The sequence below is a fragment of the Euprymna scolopes genome, chromosome 25 (assembly GCF_053919585.1).
Source record: "Euprymna scolopes isolate OS-2025 chromosome 25, ASM5391958v1, whole genome shotgun sequence".
Lineage (NCBI taxonomy): Eukaryota > Metazoa > Mollusca > Cephalopoda > Sepiida > Sepiolidae > Euprymna > Euprymna scolopes.
The window spans coordinates 34,893,013-34,908,682 of NC_136506.1; the positions used below are offsets into that span (position 1 = coordinate 34,893,013).

Sequence of the window (15,670 nt, forward strand, 5' to 3'; positions counted from 1 at the left end):
GTAGGTACTGAATAATATTTGTGTCATAAAAAAAAAAAACAAATAAAAAGAATTATAAAAAGTTGTATTTAATTTCACCTCGGCGGAAAGTGTTAAAATAGAGTAAAACGATTCTCATTTCGTTTCGTTTCTACATCTCTCTCGATGTCTCATAAACAAAGGTGAAAGAAACTGGAAAGAAAATGGCCGTATGTAAAAAACAAATAAAAATCGTCTCAAACCTAATTATTTTTTAAGCAATTTTTTTTTGTTCTGGACTGTTTTGCTCGCAATGTTTAGTTTAACTATCGTATCTAACTATTTTTAACCTGCTAATAACTTTGGTAAAGTTTTCACAACGTGTAAATTAATATTTTTATTTGTATGGTACCTTGCATTTTTTTGCCGATGAGAACCTCTTAATAAATACATTAAATCCAGACATCACCATTACTGAGTGGTGACATCACGTCGCGTGACATGACTAAGCATTTTTTTTTTTTTTTTTAATTACGTATAAATATCGTTAAAATGTCACTTTTTTTGGGGCCCCCACCTATAGAAAAAGGGTAAGCTGACTAACTTAGAGTGGACCTATCGGGCCAAAAATTCGATATTTATCGTCCAGAGGGTTGAGCTTTCATATGAGACCAAATTTGTGAAGTTTTGTTCTGTCTGTTGAAAGTTTTTAGCAGACATACAAACACACCCACATACATACATACATTTTCGCTTTTATATATATAGATTTCAGAATTAATTCATTGATATATATAGCCATATAATATATCATTTTAAAGTGCATGTTTTTTGCTCTATCGATTCGTGTTATTTGTTATCGTTCGCAATTTCTTTATTCGTTTTTTTGCAGGCTTTTCGACAGCATGGACAAAATTCAAATCTGCACTATTTTCTTGTTACAGTTCAAACTAGGCCAAAATGCTGCCGAGACAGCTCGTGATATCAATGATGCGTTTGGCCCAGGAACCACTAACAAACTTGTAGCACAATGGTGGTTCAAGAAATTTCGCAATGGTGATGAGAACCTCGAATATGAAAACGGTTGCGGTCGGTCGATTGCAGTTGATGACTAACATTTGAAAGCTTTAATTAAAGCTGATCTTCACAAAAGCATGCAAGAAGTTTCTGTTGAACTCAAGATCAACCACTCAACAGTCATTTGCTATTTAAAGCAAATAGGGAAGTCAAAAGGTTAGATAAATGGGTGCCGCATGAATTGAACAATAATAAAAAAAATTTCTCAAGCGGATTGTGACATGTGATGAGAAATGGATCCTCTACGATGACCGGCGATGTTTAGCACAGTGGTTGGATGCCGGAGAAGCTCCACAACACTTCACAAAGCTGAAAGTGCACCCCAAAAAAGTTTGGTGGTCTGCAGCCGGTCTCATCCATCACAGCATTTTGTATCTGGGCGAAACGATAACGATGGATCAGTACTGCCGGCAAATTGATGAAATGCAGCTCCAACGTATATGTGCAGAATCTCCAACGTATGTGCTCGAGATTGGTCAATATGAAGGGACCAATTCTCCTCCATGACAACGCCAGCCCGCATGTTGCTAAACTGACCCTACAGAAGCTGAACGAATTAGGCTACGTGTCTTCTCCACCATATTCATCGGACCTTTCACCCACTGATTATCACTTTCTCAAGCATCTCAACACTTTCCTGTGCAAAAAATGCTTCAAAAGGCCGAAATGATGCCAAATCGGCCTTCAATGATTCATTGCTTCCAGAATTCCGGATTTCTATGCCAATGGGATAAATAAATTTGTTTCTCATTGGCAAAAATGTGTCGACTCTAATTTTTCTTATTTCGATTAATAAAGTTTATTATGAAAGGAGTGATAATCTTTTGGAGTTGAACATCAAAAAACAGCGTTATTTTTGCACTAAACTAATAGTTAGAATCAAACATCGATTTGACCTATACATTACTCTTGAGGTCTGACTTTGAAAATCTTACACATGCATTTTATACATTATATATATAAGCCACCGTTATATCAACCAGGATTTGGTTTCTGTCCGACAATTAAAAGAAGCTGTCAACTTTAACATAATGCAATATTCTAGTATATGCCATCAAACATTATCTAGCTTTTTGTATTTGTCCGCTTGTCTCATCAGATACAGAACCTAATTTTTTCTTTTTCATGATAATTCTTGGTGGGCTGAAGGTGACTTCGACCCGCAGTAATTATTATTCCCTACACTGATGATTGTGTAAGTATAGAACAGTAGTGTTTGTAGGTTAAAAAATAAAGAAAAAAAAAAGGGAAAATTTCCCTGAAATATTATTCGATATGGAACTTCCATCAAACCACGCTGACACAAGAACACAATTGAATGTTAAAAGTATATAAAAGAATGCATACGTAATGTATTGAGAAAAAATTGAATCTGCATAAATTGTTCCACTATTATAGGTTTTGATTAGTTTCAGTTTGTATCTATCCGTTACGCCTTTGCATTGTATTGCCTTCTATAATATACTAGCAGGCCTCCCAACGCTGGCCAGTCATAAAATATGCATAAACAATTTAATTAATACAGAAACTGAGACATGTGTATGGGAGTATTATGTTTTATTTTCTAAACAGTTCACTTCTTGTAAGTACAAAAAAAAAAGAAAAAAATACTCGAGCTGGGATCGAAACTAAAACCTAAAGACAGTGGGTCAAGCACGATAACCATTAAACCAACTTGACACATTTTTTACAAAGTGTTTTCAAACCTTCTTATTCTTAACATAACGAAGCTGTCATGTTTCATGGCAGTGCATGCGCATTCGTGAGGCGGTTGACAAACATAAAAATCCAATCACTCCTAACATACCAATTTTTTAAATTCCTTAGCAGCCCTTTTTTTCCAGATGAAAAGAGATTAAAAAGTTTTCTACGTGTCTGAATGCTTTATATAAAAAAATTTCAAGTCTGTAGATCAAAAATTTGGTTGAGAAGTGTCCTCATTTATATGTATATCCATCCATCCAGTGTGGCCACAGCCGAGATTGAACTCACTACACAAGTTTGTAGCATAATTCAAATCTTGTCGGTAGCTGAATACTTGATACTTCGCCAGGGCTATCAAGGGTATTTTTTATTGTGATGCCATCATTAGATGGGGTACCTACCATGGTTTAAGAGATGCCCATCTACCCTCAAGAGAAGGATAAACTGCGCCAGTTTCTCAACCTAGTATTTTACTTCACAGTACATACAGCGTCTCGCCTCCCCAAATGGTCACTCGTCTGGTACTGGCCAGGCTCAACGTTGCTTAACTTTGGTGATCTAGCAAGAACTGGTGTATCAACATGATTGCACCATATATATATAAAGAGATGCTGGTAAATAATTTTTAAAAAAAAGATGAACAACAACAATACCTTTGTGAACTAAATTAAGTTCATAGTTCTCTAAACCAAGTTCTTGTAGAGTGTATTTCAAATTGATCTGAGAGGTGGGCTTCTCGGGTATTTGAAAAACAAAAATGTTCGGATCGAGGTTTTTCTCTTCACAAACGCTCTGATGAAGTTCATACAATGGATGGTTGGCACTCATTCGACGGACAAGTTTTTGGCTATGAGGTAAGTTAACCGTCAGCCTGTATGTCATCTGCAATGAAAGAAAAAGAGAATATTAATAATTTTACCTACAAAAACTGTCTTTTTTTTTTTTTTTAAATGATGAGCCCATGAAGTCATTCAAGAAAAAAAAAGGTAAATGTGATAAAATGGTTGCTTGTTGAGATGGAGAACATTATGTGTGGTTGAAAGTTGACATTGGATTTTAAGACTACAATGCTGTAATCTGCAGGGAGGTGGTCCTGTTGTAATGTGTTCCATAGACAAGACATGCAGGTCTTTCCATCCATTCTCACTTTAGTAATAGTCCACTAAAACCTTTTTGCACACTATCATCGATATATAATTATAAAACTCTGCGGACCTTGCTTGCTTTCTTACATCTTGTTTTCAATGATCAGACGATTCCATCTTTTAAAAAACTGGTTGACAGGTGAATATATACATACACGCGTACGTATTATATATATATATATATATATATATATATATATATATGTGCCTACTTGATTCTTGTCTCTTACGTTTTAAAAAAGGGAGAAAAGGTAAAGTTACATACACACACACACACATATATATATATATATATATATATATATTTTGCGAGGTACAAAATTTTATTATGGCTATGTAAAGACCAAATTTAAAATTGTTCGAAAACATTATTTTAGATTGTGAAATTAAAAAATAAAAATGAATACGTCAGCTGACCAGTTTCGAAGCTCGCTCAACAGAGCTAAAATCGAGCTTAATTACGTTTTAAAAAGATATATATATATATATATATATATATATATATATATATATATATATATATATGTATATATATATATATATATATGGGTGTAGCTCAGAGGGTAAGGAATAAGAGTGGAGAGTTGTAGGTTTTGGTTTCGATTCTAGCTAATAGTACTCGAGTTATATACATTTTTTTTTTAGTTTTGATCTCACTAGTATATATTAGGTTCAATATAATAATCAACAGAGAATTGTCTCTATAATTCTAAATATGTAATCTGCATGAATTAAAATATCATATTTAAGCGTATCTTATGACTGGGCAACACCGGGCGGCCTGCTAGTCATTACATAAATTTTATAAACATTGAATCAACCTACATTAATTAATTTGTGTACATCATTCTAGGGATGGCTTTTCTTAAAGTCAAAGATGTCAGCCCTGAATTATTCACATTTAGTACAGAAACACACACATAATAATTTCTATGTTTGACAAGACACACCGGAAAAAATAAAAATCTTGAAGTTGAAAAAAATTTTTTTTCCAAATTTTCAAAAAATTTTTAAAACCTGTAAGGAAGGTATACAAACTTAATTATTCGACAAGGAGTACAAATAAAACAAGAAAAACCCTTATTCCATGGAGTTTCGAAGAATGCATTTCTCATCAGAGGGAAGAGGTTCTCAAAATGTAAGAAATTTTGCAGGTTAATGCATTCGAAGAAACAAATAATATGAAGTCTATCATATTTGCATAAAAAGTCATTTAACAGTTTATAGGCATTCAATTTGAATGGTGCAACAAGAAACGGGACAAAGAGAAAAAAATATGGTAAAAGTCTAATTAGAAAGTGTGTAAATTCCAGAACAAGAAAATCCGAGGTGCATCTGATGAAAATTTATCGGTAATCTATGGGAAAACAGAAATATGAATATAGATATAAATGTCAGGGTAAAATTTGGCGCTTCAAGAATATATATATATATATATATATATATATATATATATATATAATAAGTAAGTTAGAAAATATATATGGCGATTTACTAACTAGCTCTACCTACGTATTGAGCACTGTTGAAGTAAATACTTAAAGTTTACACATAAATTTATACTTTCGTATATTAATTTATGTGAGTCAATGAAGTAGTTTATATATAAAGAGATTTACGTTTAAATTTCTGCACGCTGATACAGTCATGGAACCAGGGAACAAGGAGGAAATTCCAAAAGCTAGCCATACAAGAAAAGAAGCTATTAGAGTAGAAAGCCATATGGGGACTTCCACAGTGGAAGCATGTGATTTAGCTTATTCTTATGTTGGTTGACTAAATTGAAGTATCTGTAAAACGACCACAGAGATGCAACATTGTGGTAATAGGATCAGGGCTGGAGCTTGGACAGTACAGAACCTATTAAGTTGGAGATTTCGTTTTGTACCCTGTCTGAGAGAGAGACTAGTGGGTATATATCAGTTATTGTAGTAATGGGATACTACAGCTGGATTGGCAACATCATCGAGGCTACAAATTCTGGAAAATGAACAAGGAGGGTTGGAAAAGAATGTTATAAATTATTTTGCCCTCTATAATAAAAACCAATGTGTCTTTATTTGCATATAAATATATATGTACTTTATTTCGTCATACAAAGTTAGTGAGTAAAACACATGCCTTTTTCTAGCCGTTGCCTACTCAGGGATAACACCATTTCAATTATGTTCTGTTACATCTTTCTGTTTTTGTGATTGACATTACCAGTTGGTTTTGTTTTCTGCAAAAACTTTCGGAAATAAATCTTAAATTCCATTTTGATGTTATTTTTATTTCTGACAGAGATACTTATGCCCGGGCCATCTCCAGCATGGCTCCTTGCATCTAGGCCATCCTGACGTGGCTCCTCGCATTTCGGACCATCCTGACGTGGCTCCTCGCATTTCGGACCATCCTGACGTGGCTCCTCGCATTTCGGACCATCCTGACGTGGTAACACGGTAAGTTTGGGAAAAGGTGTTATAAATAAAAAACTGGATAAAATACTGTTAAAACTCGCTCGATATATGTTACCGTGACATAGGTTGACATATATTCGGCGGGTTTTTAATAGTATTTTGTCTAGTTTTTTTTATTTATAACACCTTTTCCCAAACTTACCGTGTTAAAGAGAGAGTAAGACGCCATCTTGAATTTTCCAATACATCGGTAAACATTGTATGTTTTTCGAGCTGAATAAACATGTTACATTGAATAAAAACACGAAAAATATATCCAGTTAGGTAGAAAAGTAACTTATCTTGCCTTTGATAACATTTATTTGTTATATATTTGTTTTTGACAACTTTTTCGAATCTATGTGTACAGTAATACAAACCCTAATTTTTTTTTTCTTTCATTTTTTTCTGTCCTTAACCACTTCCGCAATTAGACAATATTAGACAAGCTACACCTGAAGAAAGTCGAAGGTTACATCGACCGTTGTAAGAATAATATTAAAGATGAGAACAATAATCTAAATAATACAAATTATCAATCAATACCTCAAAAATTCAGAAACGTAAGTCGCTAATTTAATTTTTCATGTATAAATTATCATTTCTAATGATCTATATTTATAAAAAAATCCCTTACCATTTTTCTATTACTTTTTTGTTTGTTTTTTTGGTCCCCCGACAAAAGGAGGGTGGACTTATAAATTCACCCTTGTCTGTTCGTCCTTCGTCTGTCCGTACTTTTCTCAATAACTATGCCGTTTTTTGAAATTTTGGACAAACATTAAATCACCAAACGTAAAAAATTAAAAAAGGCAAAATCAACGATTTCTTTTTTTTCTTTAGGGCATAAGAAATGGCTCACTTGTTTTAATTCATGATATTTAAGTCTATCTTGAATTAAAAAAAACAAAAAAAAAAAAAACAAGTGAAGCATGCCTGGTCTCTTGTGAGTGCACAGTGAACGAGGCATAAAAAATGACTAAGTTCAGCATTTTCCCCCCTCCCAATTAGCTCCAAAAGACCCCAGGGGACATCAAATCCTAGTGAAAATGAACAAACAGTGCAGTTTTAGGCCTTAACATATGTAAATTTGAGTTTTGCACCATGCAAAAAAAGAAATGATTGAGTTCATCATTTGAACCCCCCCCCCCCATTTAGCCCCAAAAGTCCCTAAGACCTTAACATATTTAAATTTGAATTCAGCACCATGCAAAACTGCTAAATAGACATACACAGAAAATTTTGGACAAATATGGTTAAATAGTCCCAAAAATGGAGTGTTTTTATTAGCCCTAAAAAAAAAGCCCCTGGGGCACACCCAACAGCTATTGCGAAGTATAGACAAACAAAATTATATAGAAATCAGTTAGTTACAATTTTTCAGAAAACTTTATAAAACTCCAAGGCATCAATCTTTTTTATAATAAGCACAAAAGTGTCAATTTTAGTCATTTTAACCTAAAAGGCACCCCTGGGGTACAACCGGAGTTTTCCCGGAAAATCCTTTCTGTTACTTTGTTACTCATATCATGTTTAATGTTTGTGCAAAATTTAAAAAATTTCTAAGGTGCAGTTATTGAGAAAAGTATGGACAGATGAACGGACAAACAGACAAAGGTGAATATACACGTCCACCCTCCTTTTGTCGGGGGACCAAAAAAAATAAAATAAAATAATAGGAAGACTTACACTGAAAAACAACCGCCCCCCCCCTTCACCTGCAGTCCTAAATGAATTCAGAAGGAAATCCTCCATTTTTATATAAGTCAATAGTAAGTGTTTTTTTTTTTAAATATAGATCATTAGAAATGATAATTTATACATGAAAAATTAAATTAGCGACTTACGTTTCTGAATTTTTGAGATGTTGATTGATAATTTGTATTATTTAGATTATTGTTCTCATCTTTAATATTATTCTTACAATAGCCGATGTAATCTTCGACTTTCTTCAGGTGTATATTGTCTAATTGAGGAAGTTGAAAGCTACATCTACTTGGGAAAGAAAATGATAAAAGATGGAGATCTCTGCCCTGAGATAAAGAGAAGGATAGCATTGGGATCGGGCAGCTTTTGGGAAAGTGGAGAATATCATGGGAAGCCGAAAAGCAAATATGTCAATCAAAGGGAAGATCTTCAATGAATATGTACTACCTGTGATGATCTACGGTAGTGAAACATGGGTACTGACAACTCACCAAAGTGAAATCTTGGCAGCAGCACAAAGATAGAGACGATAATGTTAGGCATCACTCTACAAGACAGAAAGACAAACATCTGGAGCCACCAACAAACAAGAGTTATTGACATCAATACTGCCATCAAAACATCCAAACACAGATGAGCAGGGCACGTAGCCAGACAACATGACAACAGATTATCAGGACAACGGAATAGACACCTCATGAACATAAAGAGGCCAAAGGGAAGACCAAGAACGAGATGGAGGGATGACCTGATGCAACATATGAGTCCCACATGGTAGTGGATAACTCTGGACAGAGATAGATAGCTAAAGTCCAGACAGGGGTTCCTTATTGAGTGATAAAACCCTTATTAATATTGATCTTATCTTACTAGGGAATCTGTACGTAGTTTCGAAAGGAACTCTTTATATGATCCACAGGGGTAGCATGAATTGTTCCTTGTGTAATAAATAAAATACTAAGTAACATTCAGTTCTAAATGACACTCTCCTGGAGGTTGAAGGTTCAATCCTTAGTGTAGGCGATACTAAGAATATAATTGTATGTTACTTAATTCTTATATTACTTAAGACTTGGTGACAAAATGAGAACATCGATTAAGTAAAGAATCGATTAAGTAAAGAATTCTGTTTGAAATTCCATGCAGATTCTAGAAATTGAAAAGACAGACCTAAAAGAAGGCTTGAGGTTACATCGGCTAAAACAGACTGAAAATAACACTAAAAGTAAAACCAGTAATCCGAATAATCCAGAAATTATAAATTAGCAACATAATTCTATGATTTTATATGAATGTTTTTTTTTTTTTTTACTTGGGAGTCACCACTTATCAAGGCCCGAAGGCCACTCGAGGATAAGTATTAATGAGTGTACGGTTGTCACTGAGACAACAGTTTATTAATAGTTAGTTGCAGAAATGGATTATTTGGGGAGGGGGTGCCCAACAAGAATTTGTTTACATTGGACTTGTAGACGACCATACTGTAGTCAGCTGGAAAGCAAGCCAGCGGAACAGAGTTCCACAGGTGGGAAGTTCTAGGAAAGAAGCTTTGTTCATGGAATTTGCGTTTAGATTTAAGTTTTTATGCACTTAGAAATCTTGATAATTGAATTCAGTGCGACTTCGGACAGGTTATGGTTAAAAGAAGCACAGCAATATTCATTCCTTTAGGCCACTAGAATCCAAATTAGTGAAAGGGAGAGTTGTTTTTCTTTAATTCGTGATTACTGATAGTTGTTTTGAAAACCCTGAAATAAGGCCAAACATACAGTTAGATTACTTTTTTTTTTCTTTCTTGCATTTTGAATCAGTTGTTAGAGAAAAAAGAGGAGGTATAGAAGGAGGAAGAGATAGAGGAAGAGCTGATAGAAAAAGAAGTCAATAGAGATAAGGGTCATTGGAAAAATGATTTTGGGTCATTCTATCACTCTCGAAGATATTTCACTTCTGACGCATTCTTCTACCTGAGAGCCAAATACGTCCTAAGATAGAGTGCTGTTGCTACATCTGGAAGGGTGCTGCTCAGATCACTCTTTCCTGTCCTGGCAGAATACAAAACCGACTTCGAAATCTAGTGGGTTACATTCTTCTCCACAGGAAATACAAGTTGGAACAATTACATTGAAGGCATTGCCAGGGCCGCCGCAAGAAAGGTGGGCTCTCTCTACCGTGCTAGACAACTACTAACACCCGAAAGTATCCTGTACCTCTATAAGGCCACCATTCGCCCATGTATGGAGTATTGCTGTCACATTTGGGCTGGTGCATTTGCTACTAGTCTCTCGCTCCTTGACAAGGTTCAAAAGAGAGTTGCAAACCTGATAGGCCCTGAACTGGCATCTAAGCTTCAGCCTCTGTCCCATCGACGAAATGTTGCATCCCTCTGCCTGTTCTACAAGTATTTTAGTGGTGAATGCTCTGACGAACTGCAATTACTTGTGCCCCCACGACGTGAGCACACTCGACAAACCCAACAGGCTGCTAAATCCCACCCCCACACTGCAGAGATCCCTAGATGTAAAAGATCTTTCTACACCAATAGTTTCTTCCTCAGAACCGCTAGACTTTGGAATTCTATTCCAGGTTCCTGCTTCCCCAACAGTACTGACGTGCAGAAGTTCAAATGTAACGTGAACCGACATCTTGCTGCCCAAATCCCTACATAGTACCCCAGTAGTTATTGCCCCTGATAGTAGCCCCCTACACCAAAGTGGCAATTTGCCTTGTTTGGGGTGAAAATGTAATAAAAAAAAAAAAAGAAAAAAAAAGAAATTACCTTTTTCTCAAAGAATAGATGTTGGTAGTCTTTCTCTATGTTATCATTACTTCTATACTGTTATGTAATAGGTCTAGCACAAGTGTCGATCTATCTATTCAGTTATCTGTTTCTGTATCTGTATCTATCCATCTCTGTCTATCTTTCTATCTAACTGGAGAAATGGACGGGAGACGAAATGAAAAATATTTATAAGATCTGTCAAAATATGGAAAAGCATATTGTAGAGAAATTTACCGGAAGGGCTGGTCAGCTGATCGGATCTGCGCGGGAGTCACGTGATCAGGTTACCTGGAGATCAGAGAGTTGGAATTCCGACGTAATGAAGAGCGGACGGTTTAACAGGTCGTCCTCCCTTCATTAGGGTGGGAGCTGACGTGTGTGAAAAATAGAGACTTAGCAAAGATATTCACTTTCCATTCTTCTGCGATAGACACCTGGAAAGTGAATAAAACTCATATACAACCAATCATCGTCTTGGAGTCAATGGGTTTCGTTCAAACAGGTTCCAGCTTCCCTCCAAGAACAAGATGAATGCCAGGTGGACAAGATCAACGACGCATGAAGTTAAGGCATGTCCAAAATACATGTACCATACACTCACACACACCTGCATATGAACAATTAGATATGAATATATCATAAATAGACAGCAACAACAATTCTACGGTTCAAACAGTGAAGAATCACCAATAATAAACATTTAGTGACACGTATACACATCAGGATAAACCCTTCGTCTCAAGTACGCATATCAACATTTAAACGATTATACACCGTTTTGGTGCCTTTTTGGTATACGAGTATACAATACCAGGTGCCCGACTGAGCTTCAATCTATAGCCCACTTCTTTTTAAGACATTCACAACAAAAACTAATCTAGGTACAACCAATCAGTTGTTTTTCTTGATCACTCTCTCATATGCTTTCTTTTTTGCTCTCTCTCTCACTTTCACTCACTCTCTCATTCTCTCTCTCTCTCCCTTCTGTCTCTCATGCACTTTCTCTCATGCTCACTCTTTCTTATGCGCTTTCTCTCTTGCCCTTTGCATGCCCTTTCTCTCGCCCTCTCTCTCACTTTCCCTCTTTCTTTCTCTCTCCTCCTCTCTCTTTTGCTTTTTTTCTCTAATTGAAATTAAGCGAAACTTTTATGAGCAAGATTTCTTTTCCTAGAACTACTCATCTGTGGAACACAATATCACAGCTGCTTCTTAACCGACTACAACGTAGTTGTCTTCAAGTCCAATGTAAATAAATTCTTGTTGAGCCACCGTAAATAATTTAATTTCACTCAATCACCACCATTGATACCAATCATTATGGTGTTGTCTCACCGTCAATCTGGCACTCTTCTAATCTTTCTCCTCGAGTGGCTTTTGAACCTTGATAAGTGATTAGTAAAAAAAATAAAATAAATATGTATATACAGGGTGTCCGTAAAGTTACTATACAGTCTTATTGTTTTATTGTATTATATTTGTATTAATAGTTAATATTTATTTTTGTGTAGCTGTAGGGTGTCTGTATAGTAACTTTACGGACACCCTGTATATTAACTGATCAAAAATCCTCAACTCTTTGATATAGGTTTTCAATTCGTAGACTATCACTCTGGATAATTGTGAAGCTTTAAAGTGCTTGACACATTTTTACTCAGATTGGCATGCTACACAAAGCATGAAATATCAGTTTTGATAGAGTAGACAACCCGGCAAATAATTTTCTAGTTCGATTGCGCACTTACTAGCATTGGCCATGCATGTACATCACATGTTATGAACTTGTTCATGTACACTAACCATCCAAAATGATTAGAAAAAAAAATATATACTTCTTGAAGTTTCTGATTTAAGCAATGACACATATGCACAAAATTACAACTTTTCTTTTATTATTAAATAATTAATTATAGCATCCTTTCAAATGGGCAGCTTTTAAAAGAAATAATACAAAGCTGTCTAAATCTAAATCCAAAGTTCCTGTCCACATGACCACTTGAACACTGAAGATGCCTGACTACATTGTCTGCTTTATATGACATAAATAGGATTTATTTCCCAGGTTTTCGTATAGCTGTTGGACAATTAATTAGAGCAGTCGGATTTGGGTTAAAAGTAATGTGTCTAGAGTTTCAAATCGTATGGCTGGTTGAATAGTTATATTCCATACTGATGATTACATTAGGGTGAATCATGTTCGTGGATAATGATAAAAAATGTAATTATTTAATGATAATAAAATATGTACATTTTTGCAGCAAGTCATTATTCAAGCACATCTGATTGAACAAGACAGTTATTCTTTTTTTCAATTTTGCTGGATATATATATATATATATATATATATATATATATATAGAGAGAGAGAGAGAGAGAGAAATAGATAATAAATACAAACAGAGTAAGTTAGGTAAATATATGGCAAGTAACCTATACATAATCTTCCGTGTTTAATCCATGTAATGAATCGTCAGGCTAATATGCAAGGAATTTGTGTTACTTAGTCATATATATATATACTAGCAAAAGTACCCGTCGTTGACTTGGTTCAAAAACAGCCTACAGAAAATAGACTCTGATTTTATGAAAGTATGATAGGTTATGAAAAGGAAGGGTTGTAAAGAGATAGCTTCGAATTTGGGGGTATCAAAACCAAAGCAAAATATGATGAAAGTAAAAATAAAATAGGTAAATCCCATAATTTATTATACCATACCTGTTCACACTGAAACACTTATCACAATATTCTGTGGATCTATATTAAAAAACCTTGTTAAACTTTGTGACATATTTCCATTCTATGGAGGTCAGGTGCGAACGAACATCCCATAATTTTATTATACCATATTTCTTCAAACTGAAACATAATTATCAAAGTATACTTACGCAGATAGATATGAAAAGTCTTTATTAAAGTTTTTGCCTATTTCCATTCCATGGAAGCCAGGCGCGAACACAGACCCCACAATTTTATTATACGATCCCTATTTAAATTAAAACATACTTATCAAAATATTCTTATGTACATCTATATCAAAAACACTTGTAAACGTTTTTTTTTAATTTTAAAATATTTTATTTCCATACTTTGTGGACCAGGTGCGAACGCAGACCCCCACAATTTTAATGAACCACCGTTCTGCCAGATCAAACATACCCATTCCTGTGTCTCGATACATCTTCTATCATTATATGTAATCAGTTTTTTAAAATAGTCAACCATATAGGAGCCTATTCGTGACCAGACACACATACACACACACACTCAGCTTTATATTATACTAGCGAGGGGTACCCGGCGTTGCCCGGGTGTTTTTCGGGGTATGTGAAAAAAGCCCGAAAATGTGAAAAAAAAAAAAACGGTGCCCGTGAAAAAAAACAAAAAAAAACGAAGCCTTCACGACGCGCAGTTGGAAAATAGTAAAGTGTTAAAAAAAAAAAAAAACAGGTGCGCGTTTTTGATTGATGTGACGGCGATAGGTATTCAGCAGTAAGTATTTTGAGCGGGACAGTTTTGAATGAGGTGAATAAATCGGTTTGTTTGTTTGTTTTTAAAAACCCGCTCCCTGTTTATTAGGAGGAGCGAAATGAAAGCTACAGTCTGATATGACGAAGTCGACATTGAACAAACGTTACTTAGCTCTCGAGACAACTGGCTTTCGGTCTGTGATTAGAGTAGAGTTTCGCTTTTTTTTATATACCGAAAACCGAATGTAACGCGTGCCGATGCGGGGAAATGTCGAATAATTAACGTTTGAAAGTCAATAAAATTAAATAGACAGGTGAGCTCCGTTGATAACTCTGAGATATTACAATTTATAGATGCTATAAAAAGTTTTAAGTTGTGAACCGAGCAAGCGCTTCTCTGAAAGAAGCCTTTTGTGGACATCGAGGAAAAACGTACATACATTTTCGCTTTTATATATATAGAAGACACACACACACACACACACACACACACACACACACACACACACACACACGTGGTGTTTATTTTAGCTAGCTAACCAAACGGATCCATTGCTATTCTCGTTGGTTTATGTTTGAATTGGCCAATGGCCAGGCTTTACACAGACAAGGTTCGTCTGACTTATTTTCTATTCTATCGTTCTGTTTTGTATAGGGTGGTGTGCCTCTTTTTTATGTGTGTGTGTGTGTGCGTGTGTATGTGTGTGAAACCAAGAAGAATTAGAGAAATTCTTTAAAAAGAGACTTATCAGGATATTACAAAGCTCAACAACTGAGGTGGAGCTTATATAGAAGGAAAAAGGAAAAAAATAAAGATATATACTAGTGCACATAAATTTAATCGTTCTATACTATCCTAATCATTTTAGTTCTCCAACTTTCCTACCTCTACCTTAGACACTCCATTATTTCGTTCCTAGACGTCATCTCTAATATGTTACCGAGCACCTTCTCTTCTGATGAGAAGCATTGGGCTTCGAAAGGTATAAAGAGCATATATCCTTTACCCCTAATTGATGTAATCTCCCTATTGAATGAACAATTAAATTTATATGCATTAATATATATATATATATCATTATAGTGTCGTCTTTTCCTTTTATATATATATATATATATATATATATATATATATATATATATATATATATCACATTTAGTGAAAGTTTTTCTGTTGAAGTACAAATACATTGGGACTCTGTTCTTAGTACGTTCGTTTTTGTTTTTTTGTTTTTTTACATGGGAGTCACCACTTATCAAGGCCCAAAGACCACTCAAGGATAAGAGTTAATAAGTGTACGGTAGTCATCGAGACAACAATAGTTAGTGGTAGAAATAGACTATTTAGGGAGGGGAGCTCAACAAAAACTTGTTGACATTGGACTTTAACATAACCA

The 15,670-nt window shown here is 35.0% G+C and overlaps 1 protein-coding gene across 10 annotated transcripts in view; it reads right to left on the reverse strand.

Moving 5' to 3' along the window:
- Positions 1-15,670, reverse strand: part of LOC145247326 (uncharacterized) — a 489,868-nt gene that overhangs the window by 120,722 nt on the left and 353,476 nt on the right. For all 10 annotated transcript variants that reach the window (XM_080108978.1, XM_080108981.1, XM_080108973.1 and 7 more), the window contains one exon: positions 3,393-3,621. In XM_080108978.1, coding sequence (XP_079965104.1) covers positions 3,393-3,621 — 229 coding nt within the window. The remainder of the gene's footprint in view (positions 1-3,392; positions 3,622-15,670) is intronic.